The following is a 14,327-nucleotide window of genomic DNA, read 5'->3' as shown; positions in this document are numbered from 1 at the left end:
TTAGTTTTACTTAAAATTCAACTCACAAAACCTGACTTAAGCTCTCGCCGACCGCCCCATTCCTCCAGTGCTTCCTAGTCGAGACCTGAATCGGTGTGGTCTCCAGTCTCAGTCGCAGTCGCAGTCTCAGTCTGTGTTTCTGTTTCTGTTTCTGTTTCTATTTCTGTGTCTGGTACTGTTTGTGCCCCAGCTGCGAGTGGAAAATGCGACTGGAGCTGGGAGAGCGGTCGTGTGCCGGGCAAAATATTGTTTAACCAACATTTGCATTCTATGAATTTTGAATTTTCTGAAACGCAGCCGTAAGAAAGCGTCGAGTCACGACAGCAACACGACTACAGGCTCTGGGCTATGGGGCTATTGGCTACCGGCTATCGGCTATAGCCCCCCTTTTTCCACGCTTCTGGGGTCCATTTGCCTGATGTCAGACAGCCCGACTCTCCGCCCTAGGGCTATCGCTTATCTTATCAATGCGTCGACATGGGCAGGCAAACGGAGTCACCCCCCAACGGGCAACCACCCACCGAACGGGCCTCGTCACTTATCGGTCACGATGGGTGTGAGATGGTGGGCGGTGGGGGGTGTTGGTTACGATTTTCAGGGGAGCTGCAATTGCATTTGCGCCGTGCAGAGGGGACAGCTGCAATTGTTACACGTAGAAAAGCAAAACAATGCCGTATCAGTTGGAAATGTTGTTTTAACTTAACTCGTTAGGCTTTTTTAATAAAGTTTACCAACATTTTTCGTCAGTTTTAGACTTAAACTTTGATATAGAGGTTATGCCAGAGGTTAACTCTCAACGCTGCTAACCTTTATATGAGTTTTGCTTAGAACAAGAAAAACTATGTACATGAAAGATGATACCCAACTAGTTTTGTCAAATGACATTCCAATTAACCCAATGGTTAAGAGGTCATGACTCAAAACTGGCATTAGAAAACAGTCAAAGATTCAAAAGTATCAAACATAGACTAAGTAAAAAATAATACAAACAAAGTAGATGAACAATTTGTGATATATTTTTATAGAGTTCAGATCTGTGTGGTGCATTCTCCCTGTGCGTGGGGCCTTCTTGGGGGGTGTCTCATTAGCATGGCCGTGGCAGTGAAAGCCATCGAGGGGGATCCTGTGTGTCGTATCCGGGTCTAACTCCCATTTATCAGCATTTTCCACACACTCGCCATGAGACGAATTCCAAAATCGATTCCATGTTGCTGCTGCTGCTGCTTACACTTGGCCGTAATGTCGCACAGGGAGTTTGAGTTTGAGTTTGAGTTTGGGCTGGTGACTCGACGGCAGTCTGGCATCCAAATGTGTTCCTTCCACACAGATACACACGCACACACACTGTGTTGAGGGGAGGGTACGAGGACGAGGACGAGGACGTCGAGCAACCCTTCGCACATTTCCATTCCATTCCCTTTCGCTGCGATTCGTTCGGTCTAGCGCTTTGAATTCAAACCCCCGTTTTTTCAAAGGACTAACTTCAAATGCCGAAAATAAATGCCCAACTCCCCCCGCCCTCCCCCTCTGTCCATGCTCCCTCTTCGCCAAGGGAAATGCATTCTACGTACGTAAAAAAGTAGAAGGAACGAAGAAATTTTAATCCACAACGGACCCGTATGTGTGTCCCCTGGATACCCGGTCGCGTGTGTGTGAGTGTGCGTGTCATGGATACACATTTCGTGAATGCCGCCCAAGGTGACCAAGGAAGGATATGCGAGGCACCACCATTAGCCACAGCTAGAGCTGTAGCTGTAGCTGTAGCACCACCGAAACACAACGCAGCACCACCATCTGCAATCGCAGCAAGGTTATCACAGCAGCCACACACACACCCGAATCTACCTGCCTTCCTTCGAATGGATGCGGATGTTGCATGCCAGGGATCGTTGGGCGTGGAATGTGGAAACAGGTGTCCTTGAATCCCTCGACCGAGAGCAGGAAGCATTCGATGACTAATCGCGACGCTGAGAGGGGGAGTCTCCCTGGGAATCTCAGTCAAGTGGTATGCTCTTGGAGTTATGTGGCAGTATTTCAGATAAAAGTATTTATTCTAGATGTATCCTGATCCAAAGTGCATAATAAAAACCTAAATTTATCTTGTACAGTTATCTAGAAGCTAAGTATTGAGTTTTTAAGCGATATGTTCAAGGACTCTGGATAAGTCCATTATATTATAAAATGGAATGTTTTGTTGTAAACTAGAATAGCTATACATTGGTTGTCAAGCCATTTAATTACAAATAGATACTTCGAACTTCTATAAATCGCAGGAAAGTGAAAGTTATGACTAATAGACTTTTGTGAAATATAGCTAGAAACTCCAGTTTCCTTTGGTATTAAAGAGTTTCGACTTCAATCCCACTTCTTCCTTAGAACAAAAGGGAAAATTGTAAAAATATCGCAGACAGTGGAATGTGAGCAAAACGGCAATATCAAAATCAGCAGCGAATGTGAAACAAGCGCTGAGATACAGATACAAAACACTTATTTTTAATTTCGATGAATCACCATCGGTTTGGTTCAGTTCGCTTTGGGTTCAGTTCGGTTTTGGTTTTGGCTTTGGTGTTTTGGTTTGGTTCAGTTTGGCTGAAACGAAATTCAGCGACGTCGTCGATGACTGCATGCCTCGCACTGAAGACTGAAGACAGAAGACGGGAGAACGGAGAATTCGGGGAGCGGAGAACGGAGAACGGAAAGCCGAGAACAGAGACGACGCAAAACAAACTGAAAGAATGCACAAAGAGCAGACGACGATCAAAGCCAAAACGTAAGGAAAAACGTTACAAAAAAAGTTCTGGGGGAATAATACACACACAGGCACGAATGTATCTCCAGTCGAGGGCCCCAACCCCTCCGACATTCCACAGACCCTACGGCAGTTGACAGAGATAAGGGGTTATCGTAGCCCTCAAAGTTTACTTGGAGGTAGGTTTTGCGTTCCTGTTGTTCCCCAAAAACTTATCTACCGATTGCTTCGTATTCTACGGATTGGCAAAGGAAGTAATGTGGTAAGCTTGGTACTCAAAAGATTCAAGCTACCTAAAATATTTAAATCTATATAAAAGCTACATTCAATTGTACTGAAATTCATTCCTTAATTTTTAGGTACGCAGCTTTAAAATGTCCGTACACTGCGAGAATAATTAACAATACAGCTGAATCTTGCAAATTCAAAGATACAAAGCTACTACCTACGCCACAATCCATACAGATCGAAGTTCTTTCAACTCCATACAGATACAAATAGAACCTATTATTTTTTCGAGTGCCCGCCTTTGAGGAACGTCGCAGGCGGCCTGTCAGCATCCTTTTGTGCGCAGGAGAATAGAGCAGCGGCGGAAGTGCTTTGTCGCCATTGATGTGACAACGACTTCCGCTGTCTCAGCCTGACCTGGGCAGTCCGGCTCTTTCGTCGGCCTGGACTGCTCGCAAATATTGATTATTCGAGATTGCGTGCCATATGGGCTACGGCAAGGTGAGGAGTGGAGCGGGGGCGGCGGCGAAGCAGCGTTGTGAGAGGGTGGCTAAGTCACCGACAACGGCGCACATCAAAGGCTTCGTCAAAGTTCTCATTCTGGCGTTGTTGCTGTCGTCATTTGCATTTTGGCGGGTTCCCATTGAGAAGCGAGCGAAGGTCTCTCAAATTGATTGTGAGCCGCAAAACCTGGGAAAGACCTTTGCATATGCATGTCAAGAGTTGTCCGGTGTTCGGTGCTCGGTGCTCGGTGCTCAGTGCTCCATTGTTGTTGCAAGCTGGTGCTGTTGTTGTTGTGGTCGCATGTTGCTGCTGTTGCCAATATTGCTGCTCAGCCTGTTGCTTGGCTTCGCCTGGAAGCCGGGTTTCTGTGTCAGCCACCTGCCTGCCTGCCAGCCTGCCAGCCTGATCCGCCTTAGGATCTTTGCGACTCGTTTCAGCACCCTGCCCGCCCCCCTTGTGCTCCCCAACCCGCTCCTGTTAATTGCTAAGGCTGACCGATGCCACGCCCCGAAATGAATATTAAAATGTGTTGCAACAAATACGAAGAGCACATGAATAAGTAAAAACCGTTGACCACTGCAGCCGGGAGCCAGGATAGCACTTCCTTCTGACCACAGCATTATCATCGAAGAGGGAGCAACTGGAGCTACAGAGTCTAAGTGAAATTTTAGATGCTCTGTAGGCATAACAAACTGTGACCGTTTAAATAAATATACAAATACAATAAAGCAATTGAATTTGAGGTGATTTAAAAATATTTGTGCTTCGTTTTTGGAAACCCATTTCGTTTTCAATAAAAGCTTTTGAACAAAGTGACGTGATAAATTAGTCGTCATCCTGTCGCAGGTTAGATTAGGGTATGGCTTTTGCATAAAAATGGGCACCCAAATCAAATGTAACCAAATCATTATCCGCAGCCACACAAAAATGACGTGCGTGCAACAAAAATGCAATCCGAATCGGAATTGCTGATGCACTGTGGCGATTGTGTTGTTGCTGCTGCTGCTGCCGCCGCTGCTGTTGCGCCTCAATGTCGCTGCAGTGTGCTGTTGATGGAGTTGCAGCTATTGCTGCTGCAGTTTGTTCAGTACATGGTCGGAATATATTGTATATGCTTAATGGTGGGCGGTGGGGCGTGTGCGTGTCTGCCTTTGGGGGTGGCGCTGCTTTGGGGTTGCATTTGGTGGACAGGAAACTTGATAAGTTGCCCAGTACAAAGGAAATGCATGAAATGTGCATGGAATGCATCGTGTCTGTGGTTACTGTGTGTGCGTGTGTGGCTGTGCAGATAATTGCAATGTTTGATTATCTCATGCCTGCCCCGGAATGTAGGCAATAAATAATGAATGCAGTATTTTAAGTGTTTTTTTGACCGCCTCTAAAGTTCCAAAATTATTTGAATTTTTCAGCAATGCATTTTTTTCTTGTTTTATTAAACTTTTACATCGGTCCACAAGCCCTTTGAGCTGCTTAACTTAAGCACGACCGTTGCGTTTTCAAAACGTATTTCAAGCTCATTCAGCAACTGAGAGATACATTCAGCAGTCCAAACACAGATACTGCTCACCAATACCCTTACTGGAAAGAGAAAAGTCGCTCTGTCGTTCTCTCTCTCTCACAGAATGGAGGGGGGTGCACAAAATAGGGGGGGACAAATCCGCCCCAGAAAGTATCTCAATCGTTCGGCCCGCCTGCATCCACTCGATTTTCTCGATTCTTGCCGGGACGATCGGCGCCAGCAAGTTGGGAATTCGTTGCCAATGCCGCATTCAGCCACATTTATACGGAACATTTTGGTGGCGGACGCACCATAAAGTAGCGGATACTTTTATCTGCCGCCTGCCTGCGTTGAATTTCATCGATTTTCAGATACTTTTCGGGGCGGCGCGCCAGCAAGTATGGGGAAATGTCAAACGCTCGACGGCGTGGCGGCGAATTCGCTACTTGATGGCTGCCTCAAATGGGCGCTGCGCCCCCCGCACCGCTCCCTCGCAGCCGTAGATGTTGTAGCTGTAGCTGTAGATGTATCCGTAGCTATAGCCATACAGCTATTGCTGGAGCTTGCCGTCTTGCCTGGCCGCCTTGCCTTTCGCCTCCATTTTGCTCCACTCTGCCAGGGCTGCAGTTGCCATATTCTATATATTAGTTTTTTAAATATATTAAATAAACTTTAAGCTGGATAGTAACTATTGGAACTCCAAGTGTATAGTAAGCACAACTTGCAAGCTAGAACTTAAAGCAAATTACAAGATCTTTTAGCTAAGAAATAAATCTTTTTATCCTAAAAAATAACTTAGCTGTTTGATTATCAAATCAATTAGATTTTTAATTAGACCTAAATTAAAATGTATTATTTATTACTCACTGCCGAACCCGAAAACTCCAAGCCATACGCTATAATCTGTAGTTCTCTTAAATATAGTCCTATCTACCTTTGTACTTTGTTCTCCCCCGGGAGTTACATACGCTTTTCTAGGGAGGGAGGGCACACATTCTTATCAGGCCTCCGTCAGCTGTACAAACCGAAAATATCATTTAATTTTCGGTGTTCCCCGATAAGGAAGCAAACTTGGGCTTCGATCGCAGATAGCGTTTTCCGAATGACCCATTTCGAAAGAAAGATGGTCCCGAAATAGTGAAGTTTGTAAATGGGGTGTGATGGGGATGGATATACTGATGGGTAATCTAAAAAATGTTACATATATTTTCATTTTCAATACACTAAATTAAATATCTGGTTTATAAACAGGGTATGTAAGCTTACAATATTCATGCGTTTCCGGGAAATTCAACTGGTTAGCTTGACCAGGGGGATTCCCCACGATGTTTAAAAAAACAAAGCCCCCCGACTGAGTATGTTCAGCATTTGCTGTTGTCAATGCTATAGAGTGTGGCTCCAATATCTGTTCGGATATTTCGGAAGTGCTGCAGCCCTGGAACCTTTGGCCGTTTGTGCTGCGCTGTCGCCTGGCAAGTATTTTTCTTTCTTGGACTTGGACACATAGCGTTCGTCCGTGAATTTTCTTCCCCGTCAGCAGCTGCAAATACAGGGTGCCCCACCGATCGCGTACCGCCACCCTTGCCCCCCACAACCCCCTCCCCGACGGAAACAAGCAGACGAACTTCGCCCCAAGGCTGGGCCTCCGTTGCTCCACGTCTCTGGTTTCTCGTCACGCAGCGGGAAAAGGCAACAAAAATATTGTTTTTTCTCTCGAGTTGCTCGTGGCCCTGTATCCCCCAATATATGTATGTACGTGTGAGTGTGTGTGTGGGGCAGCTGAGCGTGTGTGCGTGCAAGTGTGCGAGAGTTTAAGCTTAAAGCTATTGTACACTTGGTGTGTCGTGTCTGCCTCCTCCCCCTGCTTCGCTCCCCTCACCTACGCCTTCTCAACCGCCCCAGCTCTTCTTCTTCGGCCTCTCCTTCGTCCTCGTCCTCGGCGGCCTGTCGCTGTCCTTTCAGCCAGAGCCAGCGAGCAGCCAGGCAGGATGGAGCTGCTTACTGGCCATTGGGATGACCAACGAAGGGATACTCTTTCCCTAAGAGTATATGCTATATAAGGAATCTTTATTTAACCGACATATTATTATTTATTGAATTTAAATAGTATACTTTGGATATTTAGTTATATGCATATTCGGTTCATTCCAATCAGCAAAGTTGTGTTACCCACTTGGACTAGGGTGTTCCACTAACGTTGCCTTTGCTGTTGCCAGTGTCGCCATCACCATCGCAGTCATCGCAGCCAGCTGCCTCGGCCCTGCCACGCCCCCTGCACAGCTCCAGCTTCAGCTCCCCCCGCACCCGCTCCCAAATTCCATTTGGTGTCTCTGGTTCTTCTGTCCCTGGTCGGTCCTACGCTTTTGCCAACGCATTTTTGTTTTGTTTAGAGCGCAAGTTATGCGGGCGCCAAGGAGGAGAAATCGAGAGCCGAGAGCCGGGAGACGGAACAAGATGCAGATGGGCTGGGTGTGCAGATGGGGAATACCTCTTGGTACTCGACACATGCCGACAGGTATCGAAAATGTTGCCCAAAATGCAGCTCAGCGCGTTTGCCGGGGACAAAAAGTGAGGGAAACACCCGAGCTACGGCAGAATTGAAGCTGGCGGCAAAAGTTCGTAGGCAAAGTTGTTCTTTAAGCTGACTTCACCTGACGTCAGACAGCACGCCGGAAGAGCCCGCCGAGCAATCACACCACCCCAAAAACGCCCTCGGTGGCAGCCCAGCAGAGTACACCCCCCTAAGGCCGACACCATCACCATTCCCATCCCCATCCCCATCCCCTGCGATTTTCCCGGCACACGCACCTTTACACATTTTTCCACTTCCCTTTCATTCCTCCGGCGAGTCCGGGACTCCTTCGCTGCTCCGGCTCTGGGGCCAAATGAAAAATTGCACACGCGGGAATTTGATTTTAACATGAGAAATAAACACAATGAAGCTGACGGCCCAAGCGGGCAGGGCCAGGGGCGTTGAGGAGGGCTTGGGCGTTGGGGTCCGAGGGGCTCTCAAAGGACCCGAGGGGGTGATGGTGACACTGCGATTGTCGTACGGTCTTCGCTCCACGAGAAACTTTAATTTCCAACTTTAATTAAATCCAGCAGCGTATGCCCATTGCTTCTCCATTTATGGGTCAGGTTATTGATGGTACAAAAAACTAGTACAAGTTTCTAAGCCAGTTCATATTGGCCAATTGACAAAGAGGTAAGGATAATTCCTTAACTCATATGTAACACTTTTGAATTTAAGTATTGTTTCTGAGGGGTTTTTAAGGATTTCAGCCAAAGCTGTCATATATCATTTAAAATTTAAATCTATAGTCGATATATTCTGCAAAAACTATATATACTTGTGACCAGCTGTCTCTCGTATTTAGGATATAGTTTTAATTATTCGGAGCATCTGATATATTTGACAGACTTCAATGGGTGACGAGCAATAATTTCTTGGTGCATGAAATTCGACGTGCTGTGGCACATTAGAAACAGATAAGCGACAGCAAATTTTCGTATCCCAGCCCAGTTGTCCTCCGTCTTTCGAGCTCCGCCCCCACCCCGTTTGGAAATCCCTTTGGCAGCCACCCCTTTCGGATAGATTGTGTTTTACGTTGCTCGCATTCCTAGCCTAATGCTGGAATTTCAATTTTAAAGACTAACTTGATTACCAGGGGAGGGGTGGGGCGGCGCAAGGAGGAGGGTAGTTCCCCATTGTCTCTCGCATGAGTTGGCCCAAAGTTGCTCGCAAGGATCAAAGTGACATAAGTTTGCCGTTCGCTGCCGACTTCGGCTACATATTTGGCTTTGGCTTTGGATTCATCTTCGGCTCCAATTTATCTAATGCCTGCAAAAGTTTTTAACTTTTTTTTTTTTTAACTTATCTATCAGATATCGCAGCTTTAAGGGGATTCCCCCACGCGGCATTGGTTATCTAGCACACACACGTACAGATTTAGACACACACGTGCGCGCTGTGCCATAAAGTGCTCAAGTTACTTGCGAGGATTACCAGTCGCACCCCAGAAGGCGCCGCCCATCCAACTTGCCAGGCGATCCTCAAGCTGGACAACGCGGCGTATGCGTCATGCGAAAGCAATGCCCGGCAGCAGCAAGGAGTTTTTACATTTTCCAAATGCTGCAACGTTTATTTTGCCTTTTTTTCGCTCCTTCGAGCAAAACGAGAATTTCCCACTACACACAAGGACGCAGGACGAGGGCGGAGGGATCCAGGACGAAGGACCCAGGACCGGTTGGGTGGCACAGGATGTGCGGACGGTCGCACAGATGAGGCGGAAGCACGGACAAACAAACGGATAAGAAGGCGGAGGGCCACGAAGGACGAAGGACGAGGAGCTGTAGCTGGAGCCCAAGAACGAAGCGCACATGGAAGATAAGCGCACAGAGTGTGGCGCTGATAACGCAGGTCCTGCTGCCGCCTGTGGGCCGCAACTAGAGGGATGGAAATCGGGGGGTGACATGCCGGGAGGTCCTGTGAATTTTAACATTTTAGAGAAAATACGAACGACGAGAGCTTCGAGCGCCGAGCTAGAAGTCTGAAGCGAATTGCGCGAACTACGGGTGTGGGATGTGGATGAAATCGGGTGTGTATGTATGTAAGTACAGTCAAGCCTCGTTCAGTGCATCCTTGTGAGATAATTCAAGGAAAAAAGACGTATAAACTTTTGCTCTTTTGCCAAGAAATAAATTAATATTGCCATTTTATTTTGCAGGTAAGCGGAAAAGAACTAAGAAGAAACCAAAACATAATTTAAAGAAATAAAATTGTTTTGCCATTTATAACAAGTTTTACAATTAGAGAACAGCGGATGTTTAATTGGTATCCAAAGCTGTTTAATGTTAGGATAGTTTGACTGTGCCAGCATAGCTGGAACGAAACAATTTGTAATTTATTTGCGAAGCGTGCGATGTGCTCCGGCTCTGTGCGAAAAGTTGAGGCAGCTGCCAAAGGCGTAGCCATCGACCAGAGACAGTGGCTCCAGCTCCGGCTCCGGCTCCAGCCCGAGCTCGAGCACCATCTCCTGTACCCGTTTTCCGTGCATCTGAAACCGAAACTCTGGCAGGAGCGCTGCTCTGATCTGAGGCCCGAAAACTGGAGGCCGGGAGCACGCGTAAGCAGATACTCAGATACAGATACAGATGGTGCTCGGGCTGCCCCCCTCCGGAACACAGAGCTCGGCGCACTCACACACAGTGGCATGGGGTGGGAGAAGGGAGGATGGGGGAAAGGCGACGCGTGGGTGGTCCTGGGTCCTGGGGAAACGGTGGATGTACTGGCATCCAGCCGGGGTGGTTCTCGCTGCTGCCTTGCTCTTTAAAGACCTTTAAAGTTTAAGCCGAATGTCAGCCATAAAAAGAATCAAAAATAAAACTTGGCAACAAAAGTTTAGCAAGTTGGATAAGCCCAAATAAAAAATATTAAACTGAACTCTTGGGGCGGGAGAGAAGACAACGACTCTTTGGAATAGCATTTTCGAAATTTATTTAATGTATTTTATAATGCTTTAAAAGTTGACGCTTTACAATTGGAATTCAAGTTTTAACTATCCGTGTGGTCGTGTGAGTGCGGCTTTAATTGCGTTTGCTTAAGTTTTGTCTTTGTCTTTGTCGTTGCTGTTGATTAATGCTCAACTGGCCAAGCATTTGGAATACAAACTGTTCATATTAATTGTAAATGGTTACGATAATCCAAATTTAAGTTTGTCTATTGGAAGTTGTTTCTTGACTACAGTCGGCAGTTTCGAGGAGTGTGTGTGTGTGTGTTAGTGTTCATGTGTGGCTAAATAATCTATCTCAAAATACAAATATCAAGCACTTTATAAACCATTAAATCCGTTATCCAATATTAAATACAATCGTTCATATCAAAATTCATGGTTTTCATTGTTTGCTAAGTAATTATTGCTATGGTGGAAGAGCGTTTAAGCTCTGCTAAGTACAAAATTCTCTTTTTGCGAGTTCGAGTATTCGTCTATTGTTTGCTGGGAGGCTATCTCGGGTGTGAACCAAAAGGAAAATCGGATTCGGGCTGGGTGCGTGTGCGGACCTCTCTATATCTGGTTGGTAACGCTTAATCAGTCTTGTATACAAACAAATTAAAATTAGCAAATTGTCTACAACCAAGCTACGTGGCTCTCTCCTCGCTACACTTCGTTGTCAAGCAGCATTTTCTAGTCAAAAAAAAGGACAGTTTATAATAGTTACACAAACCATGGGGGATGGGCGCTGCTAGTGGAACATTGAGATTAACTTGTACTTAGTTAAACCATATTTTAATTCGACACTTACAAAACAAATGATATCTTTGTTGAACATGTACACGGCGGTTATACATAGTTACCTTTGCATCAATAAATTAGGAATTAGAGTAGCAGAATTAAATTACAACTAAAATTACGATACGAGACAGAGATATTCAGGGAACTCATGCATCGCTATTTACAGGGTCTAGCGCATTTTAAAATGGGGATTGGAGAGCGTCGTGTAAATGCAATCGACTCGCCGTCGCTTCGCTTTGCTTTGCCATCTTGGCCTGGGCTGGAAGTCATGAACTAGTGGGGGCTTGGCTTTCGGGGCTTTAAACGTGGCCTAATACTTGGTAACTTAAATGGATTTCGATTTACAATTGTTATCGCCAGGGGCCTAACACTTAGAATTTACAACTTGTAACAGGGGAGCGGGAACCGTGGCGTAGAATATTGGGGAGCTGGGGGCGAGGAGGCCTGGTATCCCTCCTCTAACTCCGGCTGTCGTTGCTCTCGCTGAAGCTCTGCTCACTGGACTCCCGTCGGCTGCTCACCGGCTTGGCCTTGTACTCTGTGATGAACACGGTCACCGAGTTGACCGTCACCTCTCTCGTCTGTGCCGTCGATCGGTCCACGTTTTTCAACCGTGCCGGGTACCGCTTGTGCCTCTGCCGGTCGTGCCCACTGCCATGCCGTGATCCGGAGGCGGACTTCCCGTTGGGCATGTTGGCACTGGCTCCCGGCAAAGTGGCGGCCTGCTGGGCGACTAGCGCTGAGTTCAGGCGTGGCTTTCGCGTGGAGGTTCCTAAAAAACAAGGGTTATAGTGTTATTGAGTGCACCAAAAATAGTATATAAATATTTTGAAATTGTTTCAATTATACTAGCATGCTTAAAATCGTTTTAAGAAGTATTCACTGTTTCTGCGCAATGCGAATTCATTTATTCTACGTAAGCAAATCGATACCATCGTTGGCCATCTAATGTGGTCAACAGTCTTTGTTTGACTATTAATATCTATTGACTACAGTTCAGCCAGATATATTCCAATATTGTTGATACTGATTTATGTGCATCCTTGTAGAAGGATAAACAAATCGCTCCATGACACATGATCGAGAATGCGAAAACCGGAACACGGCTGGCAATCTGGGCAATCTTGGGACTCGGAAGCAAAAACGAAGCAAAATCGGGGTCACTCACCTTTCCGCACGTCGCACATGCGACACTTGAAGGCCTCCGCCGAGTTTCTATATGTGCAGACGCTGCAGTCCCAGAAGTTCTCCTCGATCACCTTCGCCTGCCGCTTTTGTCGTCGCACCGGCGAGGATTTCTTGTCCATAATACAGGAGGAGAGGAGGAACGCCTGGGCGCCGCTGGAGTAACCGCAATCCAATCGAATCGGACCAAAACGAATCCAATGAAAATGCCCGACTTTTCCCTCTGCCGCCGCCTCTGCCTCTGCCCGCCCCTCTGCTGCACCGCTGCTGCTGCTGGCCGTGTTCCTGTGATGTTTGGTTGCTCTGCCCGCACCTTTGCCACGCACACGCACACACGGTGGCCTCAGTGGAGATTCGCTGCGCTTTTGGAACGCATTTGTTGCTTAATTCGAGCGTTTTCGGTGGCTTTTTGTTGTGAAAAAAACTTTCTGCAATTGTCTTTTTGGCTGCGGCAACATTGCCATATCGTAAATATGCTGAATGCCAGGCTATCGATAGCTCGATAGTAGCGCGCAGCCAGTGTTGGCAAGCGTTTGGTGCTGATCTGGCAGCTCGCTTTCCGATTGAGCGCCAAACTACCTTTATTTTGAAATGTGGCTTGTCATTGCTTTTTGTTTGCATTTTATTACGAAGCTTCCGCCCACGCTTTTATTTTTTTTAGCAAGCCAAAGGCCAGCTTCTTCAGCAACAATGGGAAGGTAAGCGGTTTTGCTTATGTTTACTCTAGTGCTTATGGGTAAAGCAAAATTATGGAAAAATCAAATTTGTTTAAGCTACCTCACATATGCTTAAGTGACCAATGATGCTTCTTTTTGACGCTTTGCGCTCTAGCCAATGGCCCATGTATATACAACCTTAATTAAGCCGCTGGCAAACATCAGCTGCTTTGTGTTTGCTTATAACTTGTATCTGTTCTATCTGTCTAGCCCCCAGATCACTTTATCTTGGCAGTCTTATCATCGGTTCATCCCCTTTGGATTGTAGGCTCCCAGGAAGGTGTTACACTTGCGACAATAGTGGTTTCCAGTGCGGCAACTGTTCATGCAATAGGGAACAAAACAGGCACAACAGCAGAATCTTTAAAGAGGAAGTGACAAGAAATATTAGTTTAAGATAAATCAATAAGCAGATAAATTCTATTCCTCTTTATAAGAAACTCAACTTACCCGACCAAACAGAGGAGACCTGCCACCATATGGGTCCTGGAGTTAGCCGTATGTGTCATCCTGGTGGTTTTGTTGGCTCCACAGGCGGGGCAGAGAACCCTACTTCGATTTGGACCCAAGTGTAGAGTATCTGCAACAAAAGGGAGTGACGTCAGTAGAGCTTCTCAGAGGAACTATAAATATGTGCAAGCTACACACCTGTTGGAACCACTGTGGGTGGTTGTGGGGCTGGCTGCTCCACGACAACCACTGGCGGTGGTCGTGCTGGGGCAATTGCTGGTGCGGAAACCGCTGGAACCACCGGAACAGACACCGCCACATCGTACGATGGAGGAGCCTCAATGGGCAGGCCGTTGGCGATGGGATTGCCCAACTCTCTCGTTGGCGTCGGCGAGGGGGCCGTCGGGGTGTTGAAATCAACTTGCGGATAAAGCATGGCTCGCTTCTGATCCATGGTTAACGCACTATAAAACCCTTGCTCTAGTTCGAAGTTCGGGTATGGTTTCGGCTTATTAAAATGACTAAGAGATTCCGGTTCTCGCTAAGCGAAAATAAAGTTGTTTACTTTGCGTATTTACAACTAGACGGCGTCTTTTGCACTTCGAACGTCGCTCGCAACTGCCGCAGATTTGGATTCAGGTAGAGATTCAGTTTCTGAATCGCATTCAAGTTTTTCGGCTCAGATCGGAGCGAGCTTGGAAAAG

General features: G+C 46.7%; 2 protein-coding genes across 2 annotated transcripts; both read right to left on the bottom strand.

The window, feature by feature from the left end:
* Positions 1–10,459: 10,459 nt before the first annotated feature.
* Positions 10,460–12,940, bottom strand: LOC117136007 (RING1 and YY1-binding protein A). Its single transcript, XM_033296623.1, has 2 exons — positions 12,441–12,940; positions 10,460–12,044 (listed from the first exon to the last, which is right to left on the bottom strand). Exons 1-2 carry the CDS (start codon positions 12,577–12,579, stop codon positions 11,731–11,733), a joined length of 453 nt encoding a protein of 150 aa, XP_033152514.1. The 5' UTR covers positions 12,580–12,940; the 3' UTR covers positions 10,460–11,730.
* Positions 12,941–13,061: 121 nt separating this feature from the next.
* On the bottom strand, positions 13,062–14,317 carry LOC117136000 (lipopolysaccharide-induced tumor necrosis factor-alpha factor homolog). Its single transcript, XM_033296615.1, has 3 exons — positions 13,822–14,317; positions 13,624–13,753; positions 13,062–13,534 (listed from the first exon to the last, which is right to left on the bottom strand). The coding sequence occupies exons 1-3, from the start codon at positions 14,075–14,077 to the stop codon at positions 13,414–13,416; spliced, it is 507 nt and encodes a 168-aa protein (XP_033152506.1). The 5' UTR covers positions 14,078–14,317; the 3' UTR covers positions 13,062–13,413.
* Positions 14,318–14,327: the final 10 nt, after the last annotated feature.

The sequence above is a fragment of the Drosophila mauritiana genome, chromosome 2R (assembly GCF_004382145.1).
Source record: "Drosophila mauritiana strain mau12 chromosome 2R, ASM438214v1, whole genome shotgun sequence".
In the NCBI taxonomy this organism is placed as follows: Eukaryota; Metazoa; Arthropoda; class Insecta; order Diptera; family Drosophilidae; genus Drosophila; species Drosophila mauritiana.
Note: the sequence above shows the minus strand (reverse complement) of the source record. Positions and strands in the feature narration are given on the sequence as shown.